Here is a 25,169-nt window from a genome sequence, read left to right as displayed (position 1 = left end):
GCGTCAAGAAGGAGATGTTCAGTTTTTATTATGGCCCCCTTTGTGTTCCGTTCCAACTCCTGCAGAGATAAAAATGCACGGCGCGCCAAACCTCTGTAGATCGGAAGTAGTTCCATCCTTTGAGGGCGGTTTGGAACAGACAGGACCACCACCAAAGTGCCTCTTTGTGGCTTCTATAGAAGGTGTTTCTTGTAATCGGCAATCACGTTTAGTGTAGCCGCATGACCCGCTACGTGTGTCCATGGCTGCCATGTGTAAAGCCTGTGCCTGGGACAGAATCAGCCCACTGGGCTCCCCCTCCTTACACCTCGAATCACAAGGATCATCAGAGGGCAGCGTACTTGTTTGTTGTCCGTTAACCCCCCCCCTTGGTGGCCCAGTGTCCAGCCATTAGTCCTGTAAGTCTGGCTAGTTTATCTGTTGGGCTGTGTACAAAGAAACTTCCGCCCTGGTAATGGAGTCATGGTCTGGAGTGGAGAAGGTGATTAGTCAACTCCCTCTATCCACAAAGGGAACCACGGCACCTTAACTTTTGCTTGTTTAAAGGTGCTATAGTTAACATTCAGCCACTAGGTGTCACACTAGACCCCCGGCGTATTGCTGAGGACCCAAGGGAGTGCAGTGTCATGTGTGAAGTGTTCAGATAAGTGGTTCTCAAAAACGCTGCAAGCAGCAATACTGTGGGTCTCCACAACACTGCAAGCAGCAATACTGTGGGTCTCCACAACACTGCAAGCAGCAATACTGTGGGTCTCCACAACACTGCAAGCAGCAATACTGTGGGTCTCCACAACACTTCAAGCAGCAATACTGTGGGTCTCCACAACACTGCAAGCAGCAATACTGTGGGTCTCCACAACACTGCAAGCAGCAATACTGTGGGTCTCCACAACACTGCAAGCAGCAATACTGTGGGTCTCCACAACACTGCAAGCAGCAATAGTGTGGGTCTCCACAACACTGCAAGCAGCAATAGTGGGAGCCAGGTCATTTTCAAACGGGCACTGCACTAGTTTTGCTCATTTTGGTTTTAACTCAATCCAAAATATCATGGTTTTTGGACAATGCTTAAAAGAAGTACTGATTTCCTGTTTGTTCCACAGAGAACCAGAGGACAAAAGAGAAAGAGAGTGTCCATCTGTGAAGAACTAGAAGAGAAGATTGAGGTTTGTCTCTTTTTATTCTGTTAGTAATATATCTAGTTTCTATATCTTGGATCTCAGATTGGATATCTGCAATGGCTTGATTGTGTGTTCATTATGTGTAATCTATTTTTACATGCACCTTTTGTTAAAAAGAAAAATGCTACAAGATTGAAAAACACACTTTTCATTGTAGTAAATCGTTTAACATAATTTCTGTGTCCATTCCTTTTAATATGCATACCATAATGCACTGCTGTACACCCCCCCCCCCCCCCCCCCCCACACACACACACAGATACAAACACCTAGAATTGAACATTACATCCCTCTCCCCCCCCCCCCCCCCCCACCTTGCACGCCACATCGCCTCTAATCAGCCCATGTTTCCATAGGAACCGCCGACACGGGAGCGCCGTCAGCAGCGTCAGTCTGTAATGCAGAAGAAGCCCAAAGCCGACGACATGCGCACCGACTGCACGACCTGCACCGGGCCGGGTGACAACGAGAACCTTGTGAGGTGAGGCCCAACATGTGTGTCGGTGGTGGCTGGAGCATGTGCGTGGTGTGTATGTGCCTGGTGTTTGTGTGTCTGAGGGGAGCTATATCCTCCTGATGATTAAAGTTCAGTCTTCATTAGGCGCCTCGCCGCCTCGGGTCGGCGGGAGGAGCGGGGCAGAGGGTTCTGCGGCACACGGGCCTCTATTCGACTGACATATACATTTACACAGTTCATTATGACGTAATGAATGGCGCGCTCGCGCTCTCCTCCCCAGGGTTGTCAAGTGTCATGGCATCCCGTAAACAAGACCCTCCTCCTCTCTCTCTCTTGGAGTTGCTAAAAAACCACAGCATGCCACGTTAACGCACATGTCATTCGATGGATCTCTTAAAAGGGATTCATTTTCCTATATTTCCGTAGTCGCCGTGGTCACTGTGTTCATTTGGCCCGTTAGAACCGCAGGCTGTTTTAAGGAAGACTGTCCCAATTAGCGGCTAGACACTTCTAGGTCATCTTTGTTTTCCACATCACAGGTTATCTTGGTCCTGATTGGCACTCACCCCTAAACAACAGTTACAATTCCTTCCCATCACTTGGGTTTGCAGCGGGTGAACTAAATAGACTCTTTGGAACGCCTCCAATCAGAGAGATACTGGTTCTGTGTGTGCCAATCAGGACTCCCTGTTGTGACTTGTGAGATGTTGTTCTTCAAAATCATTAAATAATTATCTCATTGTGTGTATTTGTTTCAAGGACAATACAAAGCAGCTTATTTGTGACCCCAAGACATAGTCCATTTAAAGACAAATGTGTGAACAGTTAAAACGGTGTCCCTTTTAACATAAAATCTTTGTCGGTTCTGATCAGAGCTCTGTGTGTAGGCGTCAATGTCACTTGCCAGAAATTGATTCCCCACATTATACCATGGCCTGGGTGAATAACTCAATTCTGATTGGCTGGAGGGGTGTTGATTATTTTCCAATACACTGCACGGCTAGAGCCTCATCACAGTTCAAGATCAATGCACTCGTTGAGCACTGAAGGCAAACTTCTCCCGTGTGACCCAGAAAGCTAACTTTATGCTAGCAAGCCTTTCTGTCAATAACTTTGCCTATTGTGTTTGCCTAAGTGTGTTTGACAAAACCGCTGGCTTGCTAGCCAGACATATCCTTGTCCCCAAATCAATAACCAATTTTTTCAGGTCAAATATGCACAGTAGCTGTATCACCATCAGTACATTCATTGTTGCAAGTTGAATTGCAAGGATGTGATGTACTGTACATGGAGAGAAAGATATCTATACTAGTCAAATATTGGTAATCAAATAGTTCACAGTAGGGCTGTACCGAATGTCATTTTTTAACATTCGAAGCTTCGATTGAAGTATTTGAACGAAGCTTTGAATGTCTACATTTTTTTACAAAAAGATTTATATTTTAATATTATAAACTAAATCCTCAATTTGAATAAAGTGATTAATCTGATTAAATTAGTCTTTTTCTTTTATTAAATCAACTTTATTTAATGAATATAACTCATCAGTTTCGTCAACATAAATAATCCAATAAGGGCACGGTTGGTATGAAAGTGATGGTGACGTCTTATATAATATTATAATATTCGTGTAGCCTAATCTTTAACTGCAACTGTGGAGAAAATCCCCATTGGTTTAAACAGATTGAATAGACACAAAAAAAATTATAAAAAAAAAGAATAATAATAATAATTTATTAAAGATTTAAAATTTGAATGTTGATTTAGAATTCGAATGTCAACATTATGATCGAAGCTTCGAAGCATTCGGTACAGCCCTAGTTCACAGTGACTATCGAATAGCAATTTTGTGAGTTTTCCATCCCTACTTGAGGCATACAAATGACCACGCATATTTGACGTGACATTTCGTATTTGGGGACAATGAGATGTGGCAAGCAAGCCAGCCTTGTTGTGAAACATACGCTACTGTCAAATCATATTCACTGTTTGTTGACCATAGGCAAATTTATTGACAGAAAGGCTTGCTAGCATAAAGTGAGCTTTCTTGGTCACTGGCATCACTCAAGTTGTTGTCAAGCAGTCGGTAAGGTGGCACAGAGGTACTGAAAGTCAGCAGTGAGCAAAGCATAAATATCATATTTATTTATATTTTAATGTAAAAAATATTAGTAAATGACATGTTTTTCGTCTTTTGCAAGTTGCCATGGTATAATGGGGATAATACAGTCTGAGGTGTGCGGCTATCGAGAAATAATGCACTTTGCGGAGTCAAACTTGGCTTCGCCTCGTGAGGTAATATTTTTTTTTTATAACCGCACACCTCGTTGTGTATCATCCCGTACACCCATATAGATGGCTTCAGTGGAATCTCGTTCATATGGAACATCTTGGACCCTAGTTTATTTCAGATATTTACATTATATTATACTTAGGTTTAACGTGGTGCACAACATAATTAATCACAGGGCCCCCAAATATTTTAGCAACAATTTTCCTAGTGTTAGGCAATCACACAGCCACATAACTAGATCTAGCTTAGCTCACCTGCATTCTCCAAGGTGTAGAACAGAGATGGGGCGATGCTCATTTGCTCACACGAGGAGTGGGATGAGTTGCCTTTGACCATCAAACAGGGCAACAGAGTAAACTCTTTTGAAAAAAACTAGAGGGAGGGTGTCTGCTTTTACTGTATGATCTGTAAATTTTGTACATATTCTATCAACAATGTTGTTGACTTTTAGCAATATACTGTAGACTGAAGATAATAATGTCCACAATGGAAATACATATGTGACTTGTTTGTGCTATCCTTGATCATTTTAGGATGCATGACTTGTTGTAACATGTATTTTTAATAAATGACAAATAAACTATTTTTGTAATAAAAATACAATTTAAATTATTTACACATATAAAAACAATTACAATAATACAATATAATCCACAAAGAGATGTGAAGGAGAATTCCCTAAAAACCCTCTAGGGGCTTGTATGTGAAATTCACCAAGAAGCTAAATTATATGAAGATTACATCAATATAACCCCCCCCCCCCTCCCCAAACACACAAGGAACATTCATTCATAATACATACAAGCAGGTCTACAGATAGACACTGACGTAGTCACTTATGCCATACGGCTTCAAGTTTAGACAAAATAAAGTAAAGAAACTACAACTACATTAGACCACAGTTTGTAAAGGGAGCCCATAATGGAAACTATTGATGAGCTAGGAGATGACATTTCAGTGCTCTTTTAAACTTCAGAAAAGAAAATTCCAAAATATGTGGAGGCAAAGAGTTCCACAACTTTGAACCTCGGTAGAGTATACAAAACTGAGATTAGCTAACATTATCAAACACTTCAAAAGGAAATAAACTTGGGTCCAATTACAATGTTAAATGAAAACCATCGATAGTCCAAAACTGTCATTGGCTCATTGTAACCTCAACCATTTTAGAACACCGATATGAATGAACACCATACTGTTGTGTGTCTTATTTATTGATTTATTTCGGTGGCCCTTAGGCAGCGTTGTGAGGTGTGGTGGTCGGGGTGTGAGGTGTGCTGCCCTGACTCTTTCTGTCTTTGCATTGCACAGGTTGTGAGAGCCGGGGGCAGCCACCTCACCTCCCCCCATTGGCTTAGAGACAGAGAGAGAGAGAGGCAAATTAAGGCGTTGGAAGAAACGGCGGTCGGGTCGGGGGCCGGAGAACGAGACGCCCCCCCTCTTTGAACCGCCGCCTCCTTCTCCTCGGACGACCTCTGACCCAAAACTGGGACCAACAGCTGTCCAATGAGAATTGAGAGAGAGAGAAAAAACGCCCGAATCTTAACGCACGAGGAATCTTAAACACTTGAATGTTTGCGATGAGCCAATGAGGTTTGGTGGAAGTGGGACTCGGTGCTGTAAAATGGCATGGAAAAAACGACTCTGTGGACGCTCTTACGGACATCCAGGTGTTGTTGTATCGGCACGTGATGATGTGGCACCTTGGTATCGTACAGTACATGACCCCGTGTGCTCTCTTACAACCATAGTGCGAAGCAGGAACTTGTTTTTGCACCAGACCTTCTTGGACTCATTGGGACTCTGCAATGATTGTGAAACAACACAAACACTCCTGTGAGCTCCGCTCGTCTCCTCCTCAACTGAAAGAGGCGTCTTCTCTTTCCTCTCTACGTATCTAGGTGCTCGCCCTCCGCCAACATCTCTTTCTGAATCGTTGCCACTCTTATGACCTGTGGCCCCAAAACAGCCAATCACTGGTATTGATTGGAAGTCACCCCCCCTCCCTTTCCAACCGTGTGTTTCAATGTGAATGTCTTTAATTGCAGATGCACTTGAATCACAAAGCTCAGTCAACATTCTAGTGTTGTGTTGTGTAGAACGTCCTAAAGTAATTGGAGGGAAATAAGTAGTTAGTTAGGAGATTGTCAGTGTTTTATATATAGTATGACATGTACCCGTCTGAATTGTAGCATACATCAATACTACAGTAAAAAAAAAAGAAAATCTAGGTTAGCAGGAGTTAATAGATAAGAATGTTAGTGCAAGTGTCTTAGTGTCCTAAAGCCATTTAGAAGTCTTCCTCTCATGTCTTTAAACTGACAGTTTCAACTGACACTTCCTCAGAAAGCAGCCCAGCTTTGTCTCTCATGTCCCTGGTGCCCCCCACCAGCCCCACCCTCCTGCCCCCTCTAGTCAGTGCTGTCAGCAGTACAGCAGCCTTCTGGCCTGTCAGGTCTTACCCTGACAAGTGTCACATCCTGTCCCCACATGTCACTCCTAGGCCCGTCCCAGAGCTCTTATATGCATGCCTTTTGGGAACGGAGAACCCCCCCCCCCATACTCTATACTGCTTTTATTACTCCCCCCTCTGGAAAATATGTCAGCAATTTTTTTTTCTTGGTCAGTCCTCTTAGTCAAGTTGAAGGACTACTTGTCAGTGCTCTCAGTTTGCATGACGAATTTCTATTTAACCATTAAAACCTTTACATTAATTTATTGCGCTGAGAATAAGTTTGAACGGAGCAGATGGTCGTGTAGTATGTGATGTGTTGTGTACAGTATTTATTGGAGCGGTTTAACCAGCCCTTGTTTTTTTAATTTTGTTTTGTATTTCTTTGTGCCTACATGCGTTATTATACTGTATTATCATAAGCCTTCTTGTGTTGTGAAAAGTTGGAACTTTTTCCATGGATTCTTAAAAATTATTACCTTTTTTTTATTATATATATTCACTCCATTTTAATTTGTTTACAGACACGCCTCTTCCAAGTGGCTATTTGTGAGACGTTGTGTAATAATAATGCGTAGCCGTGTTATGAAGTAAGAATGTGAATGTCCGCTGCTGTTCTGTGTGTGTCGTGTCTCTGGGGGCCTCTGGGCCCCCCCCCCCCCCCCGCAGCTCTCGACATTAAGCAGAGCTTTAATAAACTCTTGACTTTTTCACCTTATTGCCACGGTGATAAATGAGTGTCAGCCAGCTAATTAATTGTTTCAAAGGTGCTGCGGCGGCGGTCCGTTTGTGCGTGTAATGCCCTCTGTCATCCTTGATTTATCACCCGGGACGTGGCCCCGCTCGTCTGTGGGTCGACTCCCAGACGGTGGCTCCGGCAGCACGTGTACTCACCCCACACCCACCCCCCGACCCCACTCCCACCCTCACTCACCTCCCTAGAGAGTGTCCCAGAATCCCAGGGTGGTCTCGCCTCGCTCTTAGCTCATCTGTTGTTTCAGTACTAGAGGCTGCATTTCATTCCACCCCATCGTCTTTTTCTCTCTCTCTCTCTCTCTCTCTCTCTCTCTCTCTCTCTCTCTCTCTCTCTCGCTCTCTCTCTTTCTCTCTCTCTCTCTCTCTCTCTCTCTCTCTCTCTCTCTCTCTCCCTTTCTCCACCTTCTCACAGAGAGAATGGAGAGCCTTTCATGGGCAATCTGGTTAACCGCATAACGAAAGCCCCCAAATGTGTCTCTGCAGGTGGATGGATAGCGTTTATACTTGAGCAACAACAAGTGCAGAGAGAGAGAGAGAGATGTAGAGAGAGAGAGAGAGAGAGATGTAGAGAGAGAGAGAGAGAGAGAGAGAGAGAGAGAGATTGGTGGCGGGTGTCTGTGCACCGCAGCATCCTCACTTCGGAGGTGTCTGGGGCGAGATGGAATCAGCTCACCGTGGCGAACTGTAAATGCCCCAATCCCTCATCCTCAGCCCAGGGTCTGTAGAGACCAGATGGGGGGGACGTGGTGGGAACAAGGAGCAGCTTCAGCTACAGCTGTGTTCCGTTGTTGCGGGGGGGGGGGAGAGTCTAAGTTGGGGCGGGGGGGGGCAGGCAGAGAGAGAGAGAGAGAGAGAAAAGCAAAGAGAATGGTTCTGGAGGAGTTGTAACCTTTGGGATGATGAGTGCGTTTCCCATTACCGTACTGACACTGGGATCCGGGGAGATGATTTAACGGCAGCATTTTGTTTTTGCTGACTTCACCCTTTCCCCCCCCCATTAAAAGAGGAAACGCCACTGCCCGGACCGGGGCTGTGTGGGAAGTTCGGCCAAGCAGCTAAAATCTATTACTCTCCCTGGCTCCCCTTCCTTTCCCCCCCTGCCTCTCTCATCCCACTGGTTCCACTGCAGTGTGTCCTCGCTCCACTTATCTCCCTGGGTACTGGCCCTTCTCCTCCTAGTGTTCTCTGTGTTGTATTCTTTTTTTCTCAGCTACAGCATGTTGCCTCCTCCACTCTCATTTTTCAATGACTTCTCGCTAAAGATGAACCACAAAAAACCCTAGAGGGGCCTCGTTTCCTTATGAATTAGCTGATGGCTTACTCCAGTGCGCGTGCACACACACAGTCAAACATAGTACTTTCGAGCAAGTGCTGCATGCATGGTACCGGCTGTTTCTGACACTGTCTAGTGTCAGAGGTCTAGAGGGCAGCGGGAGAACTGGCTGAAGAGACGGACTCTGGTCGGGTCAGAGGCTGGGGGCTGAAGAGACGGACTCTGGTCGGGTCAGAGGCTGGGGGCTGAAGAGACGGACTCTGGTCGGGTCAGAGGCTGGGGGCTGAAGAGACGGACTCTGGTCGGGTCAGAGGCTGGGGGCTGAAGAGACGGACTCTGGTCGGGTCAGAGGCTGGGGGCTGAAGAGACGGACTCTCTGGTCGGGTCAGAGGCTGGGGGCTGAAGAGACGGACTCTCTGGTCGGGTCAGAGGCTGGGGGCTGAAGAGACGGACTCTCTGGTCGGGTCAGAGGCTGGGGGCTGAAGAGACGGACTCTCTGGTCGGGTCAGAGGCTGGGGGCTGAAGAGACGGACTCTCTGGTCGGGTCAGAGGCTGGGGGCTGAAGAGACGGACTCTCTGGTCGGGTCAGAGGCTGGGGGCTGAAGAGACGGACTCTCTGGTCGGGTCAGAGGCTGGGGGCTGAAGAGACGGACTCGCTGGTCGGGTCAGAGGCTGGGGGCTGAAGAGACGTACTCTGGTCGGGTCAGAGGCTGGGGGCTGAAGAGACGGACTCTGGTCGGGTCAGAGGCTGGGGGCTGAAGAGACGGACTCTCTGGTCGGGTCAGAGGCTGGGGGCTGAAGAGACGGACTCTGGTCGGGTCAGAGGCTGGGGGCTGAAGAGACGGACTCTCTGGTCGGGTCAGAGGCTGGGGGCTGAAGAGACGGACTCTCTGGTCGGGTCAGAGGCTGGGGGCTGAAGAGACGGACTCTCTGGTCGGGTCAGAGGCTGGGGGCTGAAGAGACGGACTCTCTGGTCGGGTCAGAGGCTGGGGGCTGTAAGTTTGGCCCTGCAGAGCGGAGGCCACAGACCTACTGTTGTTCTGCCTGCCCGTTAGCTCTTCATGATCTGTGCCCAGTTCACCGGGGCCCCCTGCTGGCGAACCGGACGAACAACCAGCCAGTCAGACGTGATCATGCCAGGTGAGAGAGCCCAGAGACTCCCTGGCTGTCCTGTCCGCCTCTCCCCTTCGATCCCGTCCTGGCGGTGAATGAGTTGTGTCCTAATGAGCTAATGAAGGCATGAGGCCTTGGGAGGGGTCTCCACAGGCCTGACTCCACCTGCCCGCTCACTGACACCCCTCCCCTGTAAAACAATGGCTCTTTAATAATGTCGCGGCGACCCCTCAGTAAATCAAAAAAGTAGGCGGCCGGGGGAAGTCCGATAATCTACTCCTTTTCTACAGAGAGGATTCACAGAAAGCCGCCGGCGCACTTTGTCACGGACGAGAGTCGATGGCCTGAGCGCTTTGTGCCATATTGATTTCTCTCACGTGGCCTCTCTCCAGGTAATTGCACTGCCCACTTGTGATAAATTCGCCGCCTTGTTTTGGCCACTCGGGCTTTAGGCATCTGGGGCCGGCGGAGAGAAAAGGAGGTTTTTGTGGCCAGGAGTTCACTGTCAATACATGGACTTCTTTGCCTGTGGGCACAAAGCAGTTATAAGGCAATACGCGCCCAGGTTCAATGGTGTCACCACGAAAGTAGCCTTTTTTTCTTTTTTTTTTATTATGATGATGATGATTGTTTCACAGTCTTAAGATGTTGTCTGGGTGTTTTGATTATCTTTTGTGGGGTTTGATAAGATGACGAGAACACGGACAATAATCTTCACGTCAGCAATGTGTTCCAAGGCTGATGCTGAGTTCTCTCCTCAAATAGAGCTCATCAAAATTGGCACAGGTAAACAGCGTTTAATTATAGTTAACAGACATATCACACTTGATTCCTTTGCTCTCTTTTTTCCATTGAAGAAGTGCTGTTTTATCGGAATTAGAGCGCACACCACATTTTCAGAACTGCAAGTGTGAATTCCCAAGTGGAGCACTTGAAATCGGTCTATAAACGTCTCAAATTAATCTTGATACTTGGGTTTTCCATGCATTTTGTACACGTGGAATTCTTCACGTGTCACCACTCACCATGCACAGGCTACAAATTTAAAAACGTAATTACGGATTTGAACAAAATACACAGGTTAGTCGTCCTTGATAGATGGAGGCTCAGGCAAGTGGGGCGCCAGCGTAGCGCCAAAGTGCCCCTAAAGATTTATGCAGATTGTCTGGTGATTAGGGCCCTAACTGCTGCAGTTCCTTTTTAATATCCAATTATAACTTGGCCTAAGTACTCGAGGAAATCAATATGATCTGACTCCCGTCTATCTCTCCTAGAAAACGAGATGGTTCAATTAACATTCATCTCTCCCGTTACATTTCTTTTTTATACGAGCCCAAAGAGACTCCCCGTTTTCAACACATCCCTTTTAACCGTTCAAAATCCCTCATCTAATATTGTGATTTAATTGAGTTGTTGTGGCGCTCACGTGTGAGCTGCGATAAACACAGCGTGAAATAATGAAACCGCTGGGACCTGCATGGCGCGTCTGTGTCTCGTGACGAGCCGCTGGCTGGAAGCGCTATTGGACCACTGGCTGCTTTTAGTCACCTGCCCTGCACTGTCTCTGTTCTCTGATCACTTCCAAGTTCTCACTTTGTGGCAGACCTTAGGCTACTTTGTTACTATTTATTTGGTTAACTGGCTGGATGTTGTGATGTCATCAAGTAGTGAGTAGGTGTCTCTCGTGGGACCCTGTAGGCTATGGAGCTCCCTCAAGAAGATGCGACAGTTGCAAAGAGCCGGATGAGGCCAGATCAAGCACCGTCTCTCGGAGGAAAGGGTCCCGCGGGGTGGTGGCGGCCGAGGGGGGGGGGGTGCCCTCCTAAGAACTTCACGCGGAGATTAAACACCAGATGAAAGGGGGACAAGAGTCGCCATCGGACAAGATTACATCAATCAATAACCTCTCCTATGAGTGATTGGATTCTGTCTGCCTCGGCAATGGGAGGGAGGGAGGGGGGGGGGGGGCGAGCTGCTCAATTTTCCCAATGATTAAAGCAGGGCCAAATTGCTTTGATAACATCAAGGACCTTGCCGTGCCTGGGTCCGTGAGGGCAGTGTGGGAAGCAGATAGAGGTTGGTATGTTGGGCGTGCTGGCGGAGACGGTGAGGAGACGCGAGACGACTGGGCTACAGTACATAGTGGAAATGTGTTTTATTACATTAGCAGGATAAGAGCTGTGAAATGCTCTTGTTTTTCGAGGGGGTCCTGCGACGCACAAAAACACAGTGTTGGGAGACGATTGAAAATAACGGCGATGACGGTGATGAACACAATGTACGTAACTTCATGAAAGGCAACGGATCACAAAGATATGAAACCGTTGAAAGCATGAGCAGCTAGTTTTAATATTGGAAAATAAAGTATTTTTAAATATACCAAAGGAGGTTTAAGATCGTGAATTGATTTGGTGAATTATTAGACGGAAACGGCCTTCAAAATAAATGCCCTTTTTTTCACTTTCTGAGGAAACTTTGGAACGAAAAAGAAAAGATGGTCAGAGTGTTGTTTTTGATCTATATGGTTCCACAGCTGATTCAGATAACAGGGGTAAGTGGAATAAATACATGTACACTTAAAGATGAATAGAACACCGTTGAAGTGTCTCCTAGTGCAGTGGTGTCGCGGTCCCCAACTTGATGCACACCAGGCTGCAGACGCCCATTTAGGGACTTTTTGTTATTAGATGTGATTTAGTCCAGAATTCCACTCCTGTAGGGTTAGGGAGATAAGAGACTGAAACCTATGATGAGAATAGTCACTCTCATAGATTCTCTAATTGGTCTCTGGTAGGGATATCCGATATTATCGGCCTACCGATATTATCGACAGATATTGGCATTAAAATGTAATATCGGAAATTATCGGTATCGGTTTAAAAAAAAAAATCTTTTTTTACATTTATTTAACCTTTATTTACCCAGGCAAGCAAGTAAGAACAAATTCTTATTTTATTTATTGTGAAAAGTATGCATAATGTTGTGTTTTTTGGGGGGGAAACCTCGCATATATCGGTATCGGTTGATATCGGAAATTAAGGGTTGGACATTATCGGTATATCGGTAAAAAAAGCCAATATCGAACATCCCTAGTCTCTGGGGACCCCCTGGAACCTCCTCTAAGACCCTTTGGTGGTCCCCATACTCCACGTTGAGAACCACTGTCCTATCGCTAACCCTGGCCAGTTGAGTGCATCTAACATTGAACACAGTGATGCATCACATAGATCAGCCCCAGTCAGCCATGTAGCCTGGACTCCACTCGTCTCTAGTCCATAGTGCTGCAGCCCAGGTGTCAACAGGGTTTTCTTTGAGGTTGCACAGTTCTCACACCTTAGGATTAATTTGAACCCATAGACCTTGTTGAGCTTCAGGAGGCTTGGTGTTTTAGGTGGGATGGATTTGATAATGATATACACCTGTTCAGTAATCACAAATGGTAAATGGCTGCATTTATATAGCACTTTTATCTAGAGCTGTGAATCTTCACTGGCCTCATGATTCGATTCGATTACGATTCAGCTGTAGTATTAGTATCAAAATAGCCTGATGCTGTATTTTCTATGAGTTGAGTGGATGCATGACCAGACCACTAGCTTTAATAATAATAATAATAATAATAATAATAATAATAATAATAATAATAATAATAATAATAATAATAATAATAATAATAATAATAATAATAATAATATATTTGATTTGTAGGGGGGCGCTTTATAGTTGTGGAGCAAATCCCAAAGCGCTACATTGTAAAAGAACATAAAACCTAGCAAGAGAGTAAAAAAAATATATAAACGTGATGCTGAAAATATACACTTTGACTGCTGATTTGACAGGTTTTAACTCTTTAATTCTTTCTTTTATTCAGCAACATTGCGTGTTTAAACAAACGTATTGTTACCAAAAAGCATTACAATAACAGCGTTGTGGTCGCTCCTGATGAATGAACAGACAGCCGTGCGTCGGGCCGTCTAATGAAGTTAACAGACTTGATTTGACACGTTTTAATGATTCATTCTTTAATTCAGCAACATTAATTCATACAGTCTGTAGACATAGTGATATGGCGTGATGTCATTTGCGGTCTCGTTGTAGCGTCCTATGAATGAAGTCACCAGCTGAATTACTGGTGTAACTCGAGTGCCCCCTACTGGTCACCGTTACCGCTACCCCAGCAATACGCTGCCCAAACGTCGGTCGATGGCTAATGGCTGCATCTGTAAAACATATTTTTTATTATTATAATTTTTTTTTTAATAATCGATTATGTTTTGTCACTGCATCGATGCTGAATCGTCCACGTCCGCATCGCGATGCATCTTAGAATCGAGAAATGTTCACACCCCTACTTTTATCCCAAGCGCTTTACAATTTGTTCCTCACATCTGACCAATTCACTCACACATTCACACACCGACGGCGGAGGCAACCATGCAAGGTGCCAACCTGCTCATCAGGAGCAATTAGGGGTTAAGTGTCTTGCTCAATGACACTTCAACATGCTGCCCGAGAGGAGCGGGATCTAACCGGGAACCTCCGGATTACCGGACGACTGCTCTACCTCCCGAGCCACTGTGACAAGGTGTCACAAAACACCTTGGGCCTTGTTTATAAATTTTCTCTCACTTTATCATATATTCCTATATCTATAGCATTCATACTTTGGGTAATGACAGTTTTAACTTTTGGCATGTCACAGAAAACGAGAGAACGCGTATATAAACCTCAGATCTTTACATCATGATCTTTACATTCATAATTGCCTATTCGGAATTAATTAATTATAAAATAACCTTTTATGAATGAGGCTCATTGTCTACCTTGTCGGGTAACAATCACCAATATTGGTCTATGACTGAAGTAAAAGCGTTACTTTGCCTGTTGATTAAACATTTAGTATGGTTGGCACATAGAAATAGAGTAATTTATGAAATGGACGTTCCTGTGCACATCAACGCTCTTGAGCTGCGATAAACACAGAGCGTGGAATAATGAAACCGCTGGGACTGGCTGGAAGCGCTATTGTACCACTGGCTGCTTAGTCTCCTGCCCTGCACTGTCTCTGTTCTCAGACTCTGATCACTTCCAAGTTCTCACTTTGTGGCAGACCGTAGGCTACTTTGTTACTATTTATTTGGTTAATTGGCTGGATGTTGTGATGTCATCAAGTAGTGATAAGCCTGTACTCCCAGACACTGTTTCCATCCATCAGTTACATAATAGATAATCAACTAATCATAAAGAAATAGGCTACCAAATCAATGAGTAGGCTAGATATAGAATCATGAAAATATCACTACATATAACGTTATTTTAACATGACTTCCTCGAACGATAAAAGTGGTTTATTTTCAAACGTTAATTTTATTCAACCGCCGTCACCTCGTGCATCAGCTCGCCGATGCGTCCTAAAGCCAAGGACGGTATCCGCGGCAACAAGGACTATCCACGGTAACAAGGACGGTATCCGCGGTAACAAGGATGGTATCCGTGGCAATAAGATCGGTATCCGTGATAACAAGGACGGTATCCGCGGTAACAAGCGGCACTGGGTCCCCCTTATCTCCTGTATGTTTATTATTTTACATCTACGGGTCGGGGGGAAGGTCAGAGTATACGATGACAGCTCTATAGTGGGGGCAAGGTATAGTCTATAGTGGGGGCAAGGTGTGGATACAAGCTGAGTCTCGACGCTCTGCCTTACAGGCCTGTTAGAGGCTGGAAAGCCCTTGAGATACAGTACACTGGCCTCCCCGGCCTAACTTCACGTTAGCGTCTGTCCGAGGACCTTATGTCCTTGGTCTTCGCTCATGTTTCCTTAAGAGGAGGGAAATATCTGCATGCTTTTTCCTTCTCTTGAAAAATGCACGTATTGTCATTTTGAAATCTAATTAACTACACACCCCCCCCCTCCTCTACACCCCCCCCCCCCCCCTCTTCTACACACACCCCCTCCCCTACACACACACCCCTTCTCCCTCGGCCTGGTGGTGGGCCTGCGTCAGCGAGCAGTGTTTTAATTCAAAGATGTTCCCAGTGATACATAACAAACATTACAATGGGTTCATTAAGGTAAAGTAATTAAGGAAGTGAGCGTAGAATTGTCACACTTTCGCTCTTATAATAAAAATAAACTTCAGAAGGGCTTCACACGTCTCTCTCCAGCGGGGAAGCGGTGGAACACGTTCTTCTCCGTTCACCTTAGCCCAAGATTCATGTGAAATCAATTGGTGGTTTGTGTGCAACAATAGGAGCTCATTAGTGGTGCACACACACTTTGCTCATTCGTCTTCTTTTCACTGGGCGGCCGAAGGGCACTTAAAATTCCCACCATTTCCTAGGCAGATATGCCTGCTCAGCCCATCTCTGTTTGCTGCTGCTGTGTGTGTCTGTGTGTCTGTCTGTGTGTGTGTTTGTATTTCTGTGTCTGTGTGTGCGTGCGTATGCGCACACCTCATCCACCTGCCGTGGCACATTCCTGCTAATGTGCAGCAGCTGTTAGATTCCGCCTCTACACCACATAAGATGCCAATTATCTATGCCAATTAAATTTGTACAGTTTTTGGTAAATCCGCCGTGCTTGATGTGTAAACAACTATAAAGAGCTGCGTTATTAGACCATTTTAGCCTGCTTAGCCTAGTAATACTACCACTGACTCACCTATCAAGAGGCTAATGTGTGTGTGATGCTCACTTCCGAAGTTCAGCCAGCTTAGTTAAATGACTTGACTGTAATTATACCCATTATCTTTTTTCTTTTCAGTCGCAACTGATTGGAAGCGTTAATTGCGGCGTTTGACAGATGGTGAGCCAAGCCCTAGTCGTGATATAGGCTGTTCCCACAGAGTCATTGTAAGAAAGTTGACAAGTCTTGTCGCCAGGGGCTCCATTGCCGCGTCACAGAAAATATATGGAAAAGGATCCTGAGCGAAGCTCAAGATATAGAAATATAGCTTTTATGGGGAATTATATGCCTGTGCAATGAACTGGCAATCACAGTGACACAAGCATGTAGCTCTCCATACCTTTGGGGATATCGAAGGTTCATTACTTATTCAACATGGAATGAACGTGTGGAACACCTCGCGAAACCACCACCTTTGGCTAGATTTTTTTATTCATCCATGTTTAGATTGGATGTTTCCCCATTTCCTCCCAGAGTATAATGTCGGGCTATGTTCATGTTTCACCTATATATGAGGCTTTAGTACTGGCGCTACTAAAGGCCGCGCGCCATATTGCGTTTCAGCGCTGAGCTGCCGGGCATGATATTATCAAACCACTGCCTCATTCCATTCCGCTCAGACATTCAACATGAAGCTGGATGAAGGCCGGGGCTTGAAAGGACTCATTGTTAGGAGACAGAAATTGGTACCTGATGACTTGTTCCCCATGAATCATGTGTGAAGACAGATTCTTGGATACAACGTGTAATGTAATTTTTTCTTCTCAATATTCATACTGAACCCAACAGATGAAAAGACCACGGCAAGATGAAACGGAATCAATTTGGTCGGGCGGTGATGAATGATCACCCATTGATTTACCAATAAACCTTTAGTTCATTTTTTATTGACTTGAGACTTTGGCACATCTGTCAACGGCTACTGGACTCGATGGGAACAGTTGGAAGGGTGTGTTCGTCTGGAATCACCATAATGTCCTGGAATAAGTAGGAGGCGTCGCCCTACCTTCGGCATGGTTACAGGTGGGTAGGTGTCACTGAAGGGCACCTTCAAGATCAGTGGTCTTACTAAATGGTCTCAGCAGCCCACCAATCCCATTTAAGGATTACGCAAATTCACCCATCGGCTTGCTGGCGGAATAAATAATATTTTTTAAATGTATTTTTAAGTGAGGCACCAGTAGCAGCCTCTGCTTTCATTTAACTACTGGATTTGGATTTAGCACTGACATTTTTTTCATTTGTTATACCAATACCTGTTTATCAACCAAAATTCTCTACCATTTATAATTCTTTGTTTTATATATATATACCGGTACATATATTTATAGTAGGGATGTTCGATATTGGCTTTTTTACCTATACCGATATTGTCCAACTCTTTCCGATACCGATATCAACCGATATCAACCCCCCCAAAAAACGGAATAATTTCAGGTAATTAACATTACATATCTCTTGTTGTGGAAGTAACACAACATTATGCATACTTTTGACAATAAATCAAATCTGAATTTGTTCTTACTTGCTTGCCTGGGTAAATAAAGGTTAAATAAATAAAAAAAATTATAATTTTTTATTTTTATTTTTAAACCGATACCGATAATTTCCGATATCACATTTTAATGCCAATATCGGACATCCCTAATTTATAGTCTCTTTGACCGTATAAGTAAAGTTTTAGAAAAATACTGTATTTTATTATTATGTACTATGCTACTATGCCTATACTACTACCTACTATGCTAATTATGTCTATTCTACTAGGCACTCAGAGTGAAGCAGTCAAGTTCAACACCGCTAGACGAACAATATCACTTACCCTTTGCCACCAGAGGTGTGTACCCGTCCTGCTGACTTGTTCACAATTTGTAAGTCGCTCTGGATAAAAGCGTCAGCTAAATGTACGTAAATGTAAACGTAAGCGGTAGCCAACACCAAACGTGCACAGTGTTGTACTGCTGTACTGCTCTTCTTGTTTCTGTCTGACGGCTTTCCTTGTCCTGGCAGGTGGAGTAACATGTCCCTTATTGGGCAGAGAGGACGTCTTTATTAGAGGCTGATGTGGACAAGGCTGTCCTTTAAATTATAGTGGTGGTGAGTGCATGTGTGTGTAGGGGGGGGGTTGTCTGATAAGTGCAGCTTTGAAAAGGGCTCATGTCTCTCTCTTTCGAGTCGGACTCCTCCCCGGGTTCCATCCATCCCTCTTTTCTTTCTGCATCTCTCTTTCTTTCTCCCTCTATCTCTCTCTATCAGTCGAATCGGACTCCTCCCCGGGTTCCATCCCCCTCTCTCTCTCGCTCTCTCACTCTCTCGCTCTCGCTCTCTCTCTCGCTCTCATCCCCAGCCTGCCCTCCCTCCATTCGGCCCGTAATGGAGAGGAATAGAGAGATGGGAACAGATTGACCTCGCCAGGCTGTTATCTCCTTTATCAGATTTCCATTGAAGAATCTGAATCTCCGACATTGATTAGGGCATAATTAGTTAATCATGGACGCGGGGAGGGAGGGAGAGAGGGTGGGTGGGGGTACTGGTTGAAGGGCATTTGAGGCTCATGAATGATTAATAGGTTTCTCTTGTCTCATCCTGTTTCAACTACAAGTTCTACTCCACCTCCTCGCAGGTACACACCTGCATTCTAAGGAGACATTATAGGCCTGCTGCACGGTTGTAGTAGTTACTCTATTTGAATGTGGACTATTGAGTTTTACCTGGAGATGTGCCCACACTACAGAAAGTATCATTTACTCTTGTTTAAAGGCTTGCTTGCTAAGAGGGTTTTATACTTGGAGATGTGGCTCACTAAGAAAACCAGTGTTCTAGTGCTTCTACTTACATTCACCAACAATACATGCCCCCCCCCCCTTTTTTGTTGTTGTTGTTGTTGTTGTTGTTGTAGGTATAGGCTACAGCACAGTGGTTATTACTGTTTCCTCACAGCAAGAAGGTCCTTGGTTCAAACCCCTTTCTGTTTGCATCTTCTCCCTGTGTTTGTGTGGGTTTCCTCCCATGCCATGAAATAGACATGGTTTACCGTTGCCCTTGGCCGTGGTACTGGACCCCCCCCCCCCCATACTGTGTGGCTGCCCACTGCTCCTAATAGTTAGGATGGGTCAAATGCAGAGGATGAGTTTCCCCCAAGGGGATTACTAAAATGCCTTCTTCTTCTTCTCCTTCTTATAAAACAGTCAAATGGCAATTAACTGTTCAATTAGCTCTCGTATGACTTAAACCTCTAAATGCACTTCTTAAGTCATCACACTAAAAGTGAACCCATGTCTCATAACCAAAATGACCCCATCTCTAACAACTAGAGTTTTGGTGGTGGAAAGAATGGTATGGGCCACACTGCATGGTATGAGTCATTAACAGTGATTTTATTTGTTAAAAATAAGTTGTCTACATGTTAAAATAATAGCTCTACATTCTGACAGTCTTCACTGATATAGAGTGTTTGGTCAGTAACATTGGTTTCCCAGTCCCTCCACTCTGCAGTAAACAGAAAATGCATTTTCTGGTACCCCGTTCCCACTTTATCCAATCAGGAAAGAGAACTCCACACTGCAAAAATGGTCTGACAAAAATAAGAAATACAACTTAGTTACCGGTATAAGCAAATATGTGCTTGAAACAAGTAAAATAATCTACCATTGCAGTAAGCTTGACAATGTTTCTTGAAATAAGTCTCTCTCCTGATTGGATAAAGTGGGAAGGGATACCAGAAGATTTATTTTGTATTTACTGCAGAGCAGAGGGACCGGGAGATCCATAATATTACTGACCAAACACTCTACATCAGTGATGGCTGTCAGAATGTAGAGCTATTTAACACTTATTTAAACAAATAAATACCACTTACAGCATCTTTAACAACATTGTGTTGTTAATTGTGTGCTAACGTTACTCAATTTCCCTTTCAAAAAAGGGTTTTAATGGGTGTCGCTTGCCGCTTCTCTCGAGGACACCAAGGCAGTGAAAACTTCGGGTTGACAGGCACTTATCTGATGAAAACAGGCCCCATATTTATCAGGCCATTGATACGAACCGCCGTGCCATTCGGCACCCGTGTGAGGTCAAGGCGGGCGTGTGATTGGAGATACTTCTTGAATCTTATTAAAGAGAATCCCATGCCTGACAAGTAAGGGGCCTGTCATCATCCATCTCCTCAGTGAGTGGGCATCGCCAGCGGGTGAAGAGGTTCCTTTATTTACGGCGTGTGCGCTTGAGGGCACACACACACACACACACACACCCCAACACCATAAGCTCACAAATACAGTACTGTAACTGAGGGGTACAATTCCCTGACTGTATTGAGAGTATGGTATCATTAAACCACTACTGAGTTATGTACTTTAATTACTGGCCATACAGTACACAGGTATATGTGATGAACACCCACACAATAACACGGCTTAACAAAGAAAGTCCTGTTTGGACTATTTATTAGAAGAGCAGCAATATTAGATTACAGTATTGAGAATTAGGGTCGCGCTTGTATGGCGAAGAATGTGCATGAATAGGTCAAGAGCGTAAGTCCATGAGCATATTACGATGGGGATAATTAATACCACCTGTAGCATAAGAATTATATAAGGTACACTCGTAGGTCAGCTGGAGATACTAAGGGGGTTCCCTCCGGTTGTAAGCCAGCAGGGGAGAGGAATGTTCGAATGCAAAAGTCTGGATCAACGAGGAATCAATAAGCTCCAGCTACGGGAGGCGGTACATATACTCCCCTCGATCGGCAGACAAAAGCAGCAGCTATAATCCAAGTATGCGTGACAGCATGGATGAAAGCCAGCCAGCCTCTTCCTAGAGACGGGCTCGAGTGATGCTCCTCACGGGTAGATCCCACACAGCAGCGGGTAGACGGTTCTCTGCTCCAGCAGCCACAGTACCAAAAGCAATATAATCCAGCCGGAAAAGGCTCTGCATTTGCCGGTGTAGATTCTCCTGTGCACGGTACTTCACATTAACTAGGTCGAACTTGACGTTATTTCACTAAGCTCTGACACTTTTACTATCCTATTCGCACGCGGTTCTAAGTGCTCTATTTAGACGCAAGGTTTTTCACTTCACTTGGTCGTTGACTCGTGGTGAAGGCTTCAACTTGTTGGGTTAACTAACTGCTGTATCCACCTGCAACGTATTTATACGTAAGGTGAATAATCTAGTGCCAACCTCAGTTCTGTCTCGTATTACTGCGCAAACCTGGGCATGTTGAGACATGTCTTAGCGGTGGCTTTGAACTAGACATTGGGGGTATGGCCGTTGGCGCCTAGGGGGTCGCTGTCCAATAGGAGAACGAATATTATGGTCTGGCCTGTACCTAGGTAAAGGGATATTCCGTGTATATGCACAAAGAATATACAAGGGATATCAGACGATATACAAATATTATACAATATATCTCAAGTAATAAATATATATATTCGGTTTAATCTGACCCTTTGTAACAAGTACCTTAGTTTTATTTATTTTTACACAGTTCTTCGTTGAGGGTTAAGATCAATGGGGTTGTGGTTGTGAAGCCCAATTAGACATGTATCGTGATATTGGGTTATACTCTTACTCATAGCATATATTCAGATAAAAATTTTCTATTACCTATATTTATACGTCTAATATAACCGATAGGGGTCACCCGCACCTTTGTTTACACTGTTTTCTTTCCTCATATTTGTATATTCAGAGTTAATTATATTGTTTACACGTTTATTTTCCTCATATTTTTATATTCAGATACAATTTTATTGTCTATTTATGTCTTTCTACTATTACTAGGGGTGCACGATATTGATTTTTTGACCCCGATATCGATACCGATAACGTTCTGCTCCTCAAGGTCGATACCGATACCGATAACCGATATATATATATTTATTGTATTATAATTTTTTTATGTATATTCCTGTAGTGTTGATCTAACCAGATTTATCATGACATGAGCGTTACTACTATTAACAAAACAAAGCCAAGAGAACAGTTTTTACTCTTCAAATAAAGTGACTACCGGTATATTTATTTTTCCAAATAAATATAATTTGAGTCAATCACAAAATTCACAATCCGTCAATGTCATTAACAATGTGTTTCCCTGAACAATGAGTGAACTAAAAACCAACAGGTATTGTGCTTTGTCAGTAGGGATGGGTACCGTTCACATTTGAACCGATACGGTACCGGTACCTGTGAATCGATACCGGTACCCAACGGTACCTTTTTTCGGTACTTTAGTCTCTAAAAATGTAATCTACCTACCTCAGTTGTGAGAAAAAGAAATCCAAACTTCAAATAACCAAATTTTCGACCGTTTTCGGCTTGCCATTGCCCCAACTGCTTTGTTGTTGAATCAAGTCAAATCCTAAGTAAGCATATATTGTGCGTGTGAACATTGACATGAAAATAAAAAAGGTAAAAAAATTTAATAAAATATTTAAAAAAAATTAAAAAGATTATCGGAGCTATCAATAATTTTATCGGGTTTATCGGGATGACGTCATAATTGCTGATATCGGCCCGATAATTATCGACCCGATAATAACTCAACCCGATAATTATCGTTCATCCCTAACTATTACCCTGCCCATACCTGTGCCTCCCCTCCCCCGTGCTGCTATGACGCCCCAAATCTCCACAAGGGGGTCAATAAAGGAATATCTTATCTTAAATATGAATTTGATTTGACTATTTAGTTATTGTTGACCATGTTTAGTTTTCAGTAGTATACATACCTCCATTTAAGTGCATCTACAAGCAAGCTGGCAAGCGCTGTCCCCGCCGTCCGTCCTCATTCCTGCTGCCCCTGCAGGCTTCTGCTTCACTTCCATTCATTTTGAGGGTTTTGTTGAAATAACGTACTCCGGAAGTATAAGTAAATCATTTTTTTCTGTATAAAAGGCTGTTTGTATGAGCTAGTTTTAGTTGTAATTACTGGTAAAGGAACCGTTATTCCTTATGCAGCAGTTAATTAATTACATTAATTACAGTACATTGCAGTACACAGAAGTTGTAGTTGAGCTCCAACTCTCCGCTAATATATTGTATGGACACATTTGACCAGATCCCCATTTTTCACAGGTAACATCTTTTAAATAAAACATACACCAAAACAAACAAATAACATTTTTACCAATACATATTCGTATTTCTTATGATATTTGTTTGATATGTATTATTTATGATATTTAGACCAAGCCTCTGAAATGAATGATGAAGTAATGAATCTGACGATGGTGTTCGTTGACAATGGTTACGGCAGTGGCCGCTGGCAGATAGAAGTGGTCGGAGGTGGACCGTGCTAAAGCTAGATGTGACTTGAACACGGCCTGCCCTGCCTCTGCCCCAGGTGTGATGAGTGTCATCTCTGCTATCATTTCGGCTGTCTGGACCCACCTCTTAAGAAGTCCCCCAAGCAGACAGGATACGGCTGGATCTGCCAAGAGTGTGACACGTCTTCCTCCAAGGTAAGTGAGTGTGTGTGTGTCACTGTGTGTGTGTGTCTTGGTTTTCCTACTACTGTTGAGACCAAATGTCCCCCATTAGTGATGAAAACAAGATCTTTGTTGTCGTGGGGACATTGGCCAGACTCTGCGATGTAAAGGGTTATGGTTTAGCTGCTCAACCGGACGAACTGAGCGCTAACGTTCCTCCTTCCGGGGTCGTAGAACGCCAGTAGTGTAGGAGGGACCCGTCTGCACAGCGCTCCACTACATTTCAGTTAAAAAAAAATGTTTAACACAATGAATCTAATCTCCAAATACAATTTAAATAAAGTGCTGTGTTTACACATTATTTGACACATTTACGTAAAATAAATACGTGCCTATCATTATTATATGTAACTACACTGTAGCTAAGGGGCTACACGACCCTGACTGTATTTAAAGGATAGGTTAGACCACTACTAAATATTAATTAGCCAGACATTAAATGTACACAAAATGGCGGACACTCTATTAACTGCGAGGGGACAGTGATACCAAGTTCTAAAACCCTGCGCATGCGCTCACGCTGTATTCACGCTGTCTACAGGTGCATGCGTGCGCGCCTACGGCGTTAAGAATGGAACATATGCAAAGAGGCGAATGATAAAATACTGTTAGGTAAATAGACGACGTGAAATATATATCTTATATACATAAACAATATATAAGGTATACAAAATAATAAACGTGGACTTTATGTGTTAATCTGGACCTTCAGAACATACACTGTTATCTTCTAAACAGCTCATACATAGTACGTAAGTCTTTTACTCCTGGTAACGAGGGGTGTCCCATTTCCTAGGTAAATATGTCAACCTCTACCCCTTGTAGCTTCATTTTGAAGGGCCACTACCCAGTCGAAGGCACTCCAAAACGAGGGATAGGGCCATGGGAAGGTAATTGGGATTGGGCCTTAGACTAAGGTTAGGTTATGGTTAGGTAAAGGTTGAATGAATGAATGAATGAAAACTTTATTTAACAGATTGCAGAATGGGTACAATACAGTACGGCTCAATACATACAATTGTTAAGGGGATGCAGACCTGAGAAAGACGTTTGTCTTGTTTCCATCAGGGTCCCCCATTTTCAATTCATATAGACATATATGACATACATGACATACAGATAGTCAGTACTGCTACATCTATACATTTATGACATACCAGATTTGCAAATACAGTACTGTTTGTGATACAGAAGGAGTCAAGAAAAGGGAGTATATACATTTGACGTAGAAACTGTACATTGGAGGTTGGGTGGGGGGGGTTGGGTACATTGGGATATTGACAACCATACTGGGTAATTTACATTGGAGGTGGTTGGGGGGGGGGGGGCGGGGGGCATACTGTATAAACAAGTAACACTGTACATTGAGGGGGGGGGGGGAGTAGACACTGTACAAACAAACACAATTGTACATTGAACTATTGACAAAACCATACTAGGTAAATGACTGTACATTGGAG

The 25,169-nt window shown here is 44.0% G+C and overlaps 1 protein-coding gene across 3 annotated transcripts in view; it reads left to right on the top strand.

Annotated features, from left to right (window-relative positions):
* Positions 1 to 25,169, top strand: part of phf14 (PHD finger protein 14) — a 188,894-nt gene that overhangs the window by 103,898 nt on the left and 59,827 nt on the right. For 2 of the 3 annotated variants that reach the window (XM_084313377.1, XM_084313376.1), the window contains exons 15-17: positions 1,104 to 1,166; positions 1,538 to 1,662; positions 23,565 to 23,682. In XM_084313377.1, coding sequence (XP_084169503.1) covers positions 1,104 to 1,166; positions 1,538 to 1,662; positions 23,565 to 23,682 — 306 coding nt within the window. Of the gene's footprint in view, positions 1 to 1,103; positions 1,167 to 1,537; positions 1,663 to 5,242; positions 6,988 to 23,564; positions 23,683 to 25,169 lie in introns of those variants that run through there. The other variant, XM_084313378.1, reaches the window with a different exon arrangement.

This window comes from Notolepis coatsorum (assembly GCF_963971535.1).
Source record: "Notolepis coatsorum genome assembly, chromosome: 4".
NCBI lineage: Eukaryota > Metazoa > Chordata > Actinopteri > Aulopiformes > Paralepididae > Notolepis > Notolepis coatsorum.
Note: the sequence above shows the minus strand (reverse complement) of the source record. Positions and strands in the feature narration are given on the sequence as shown.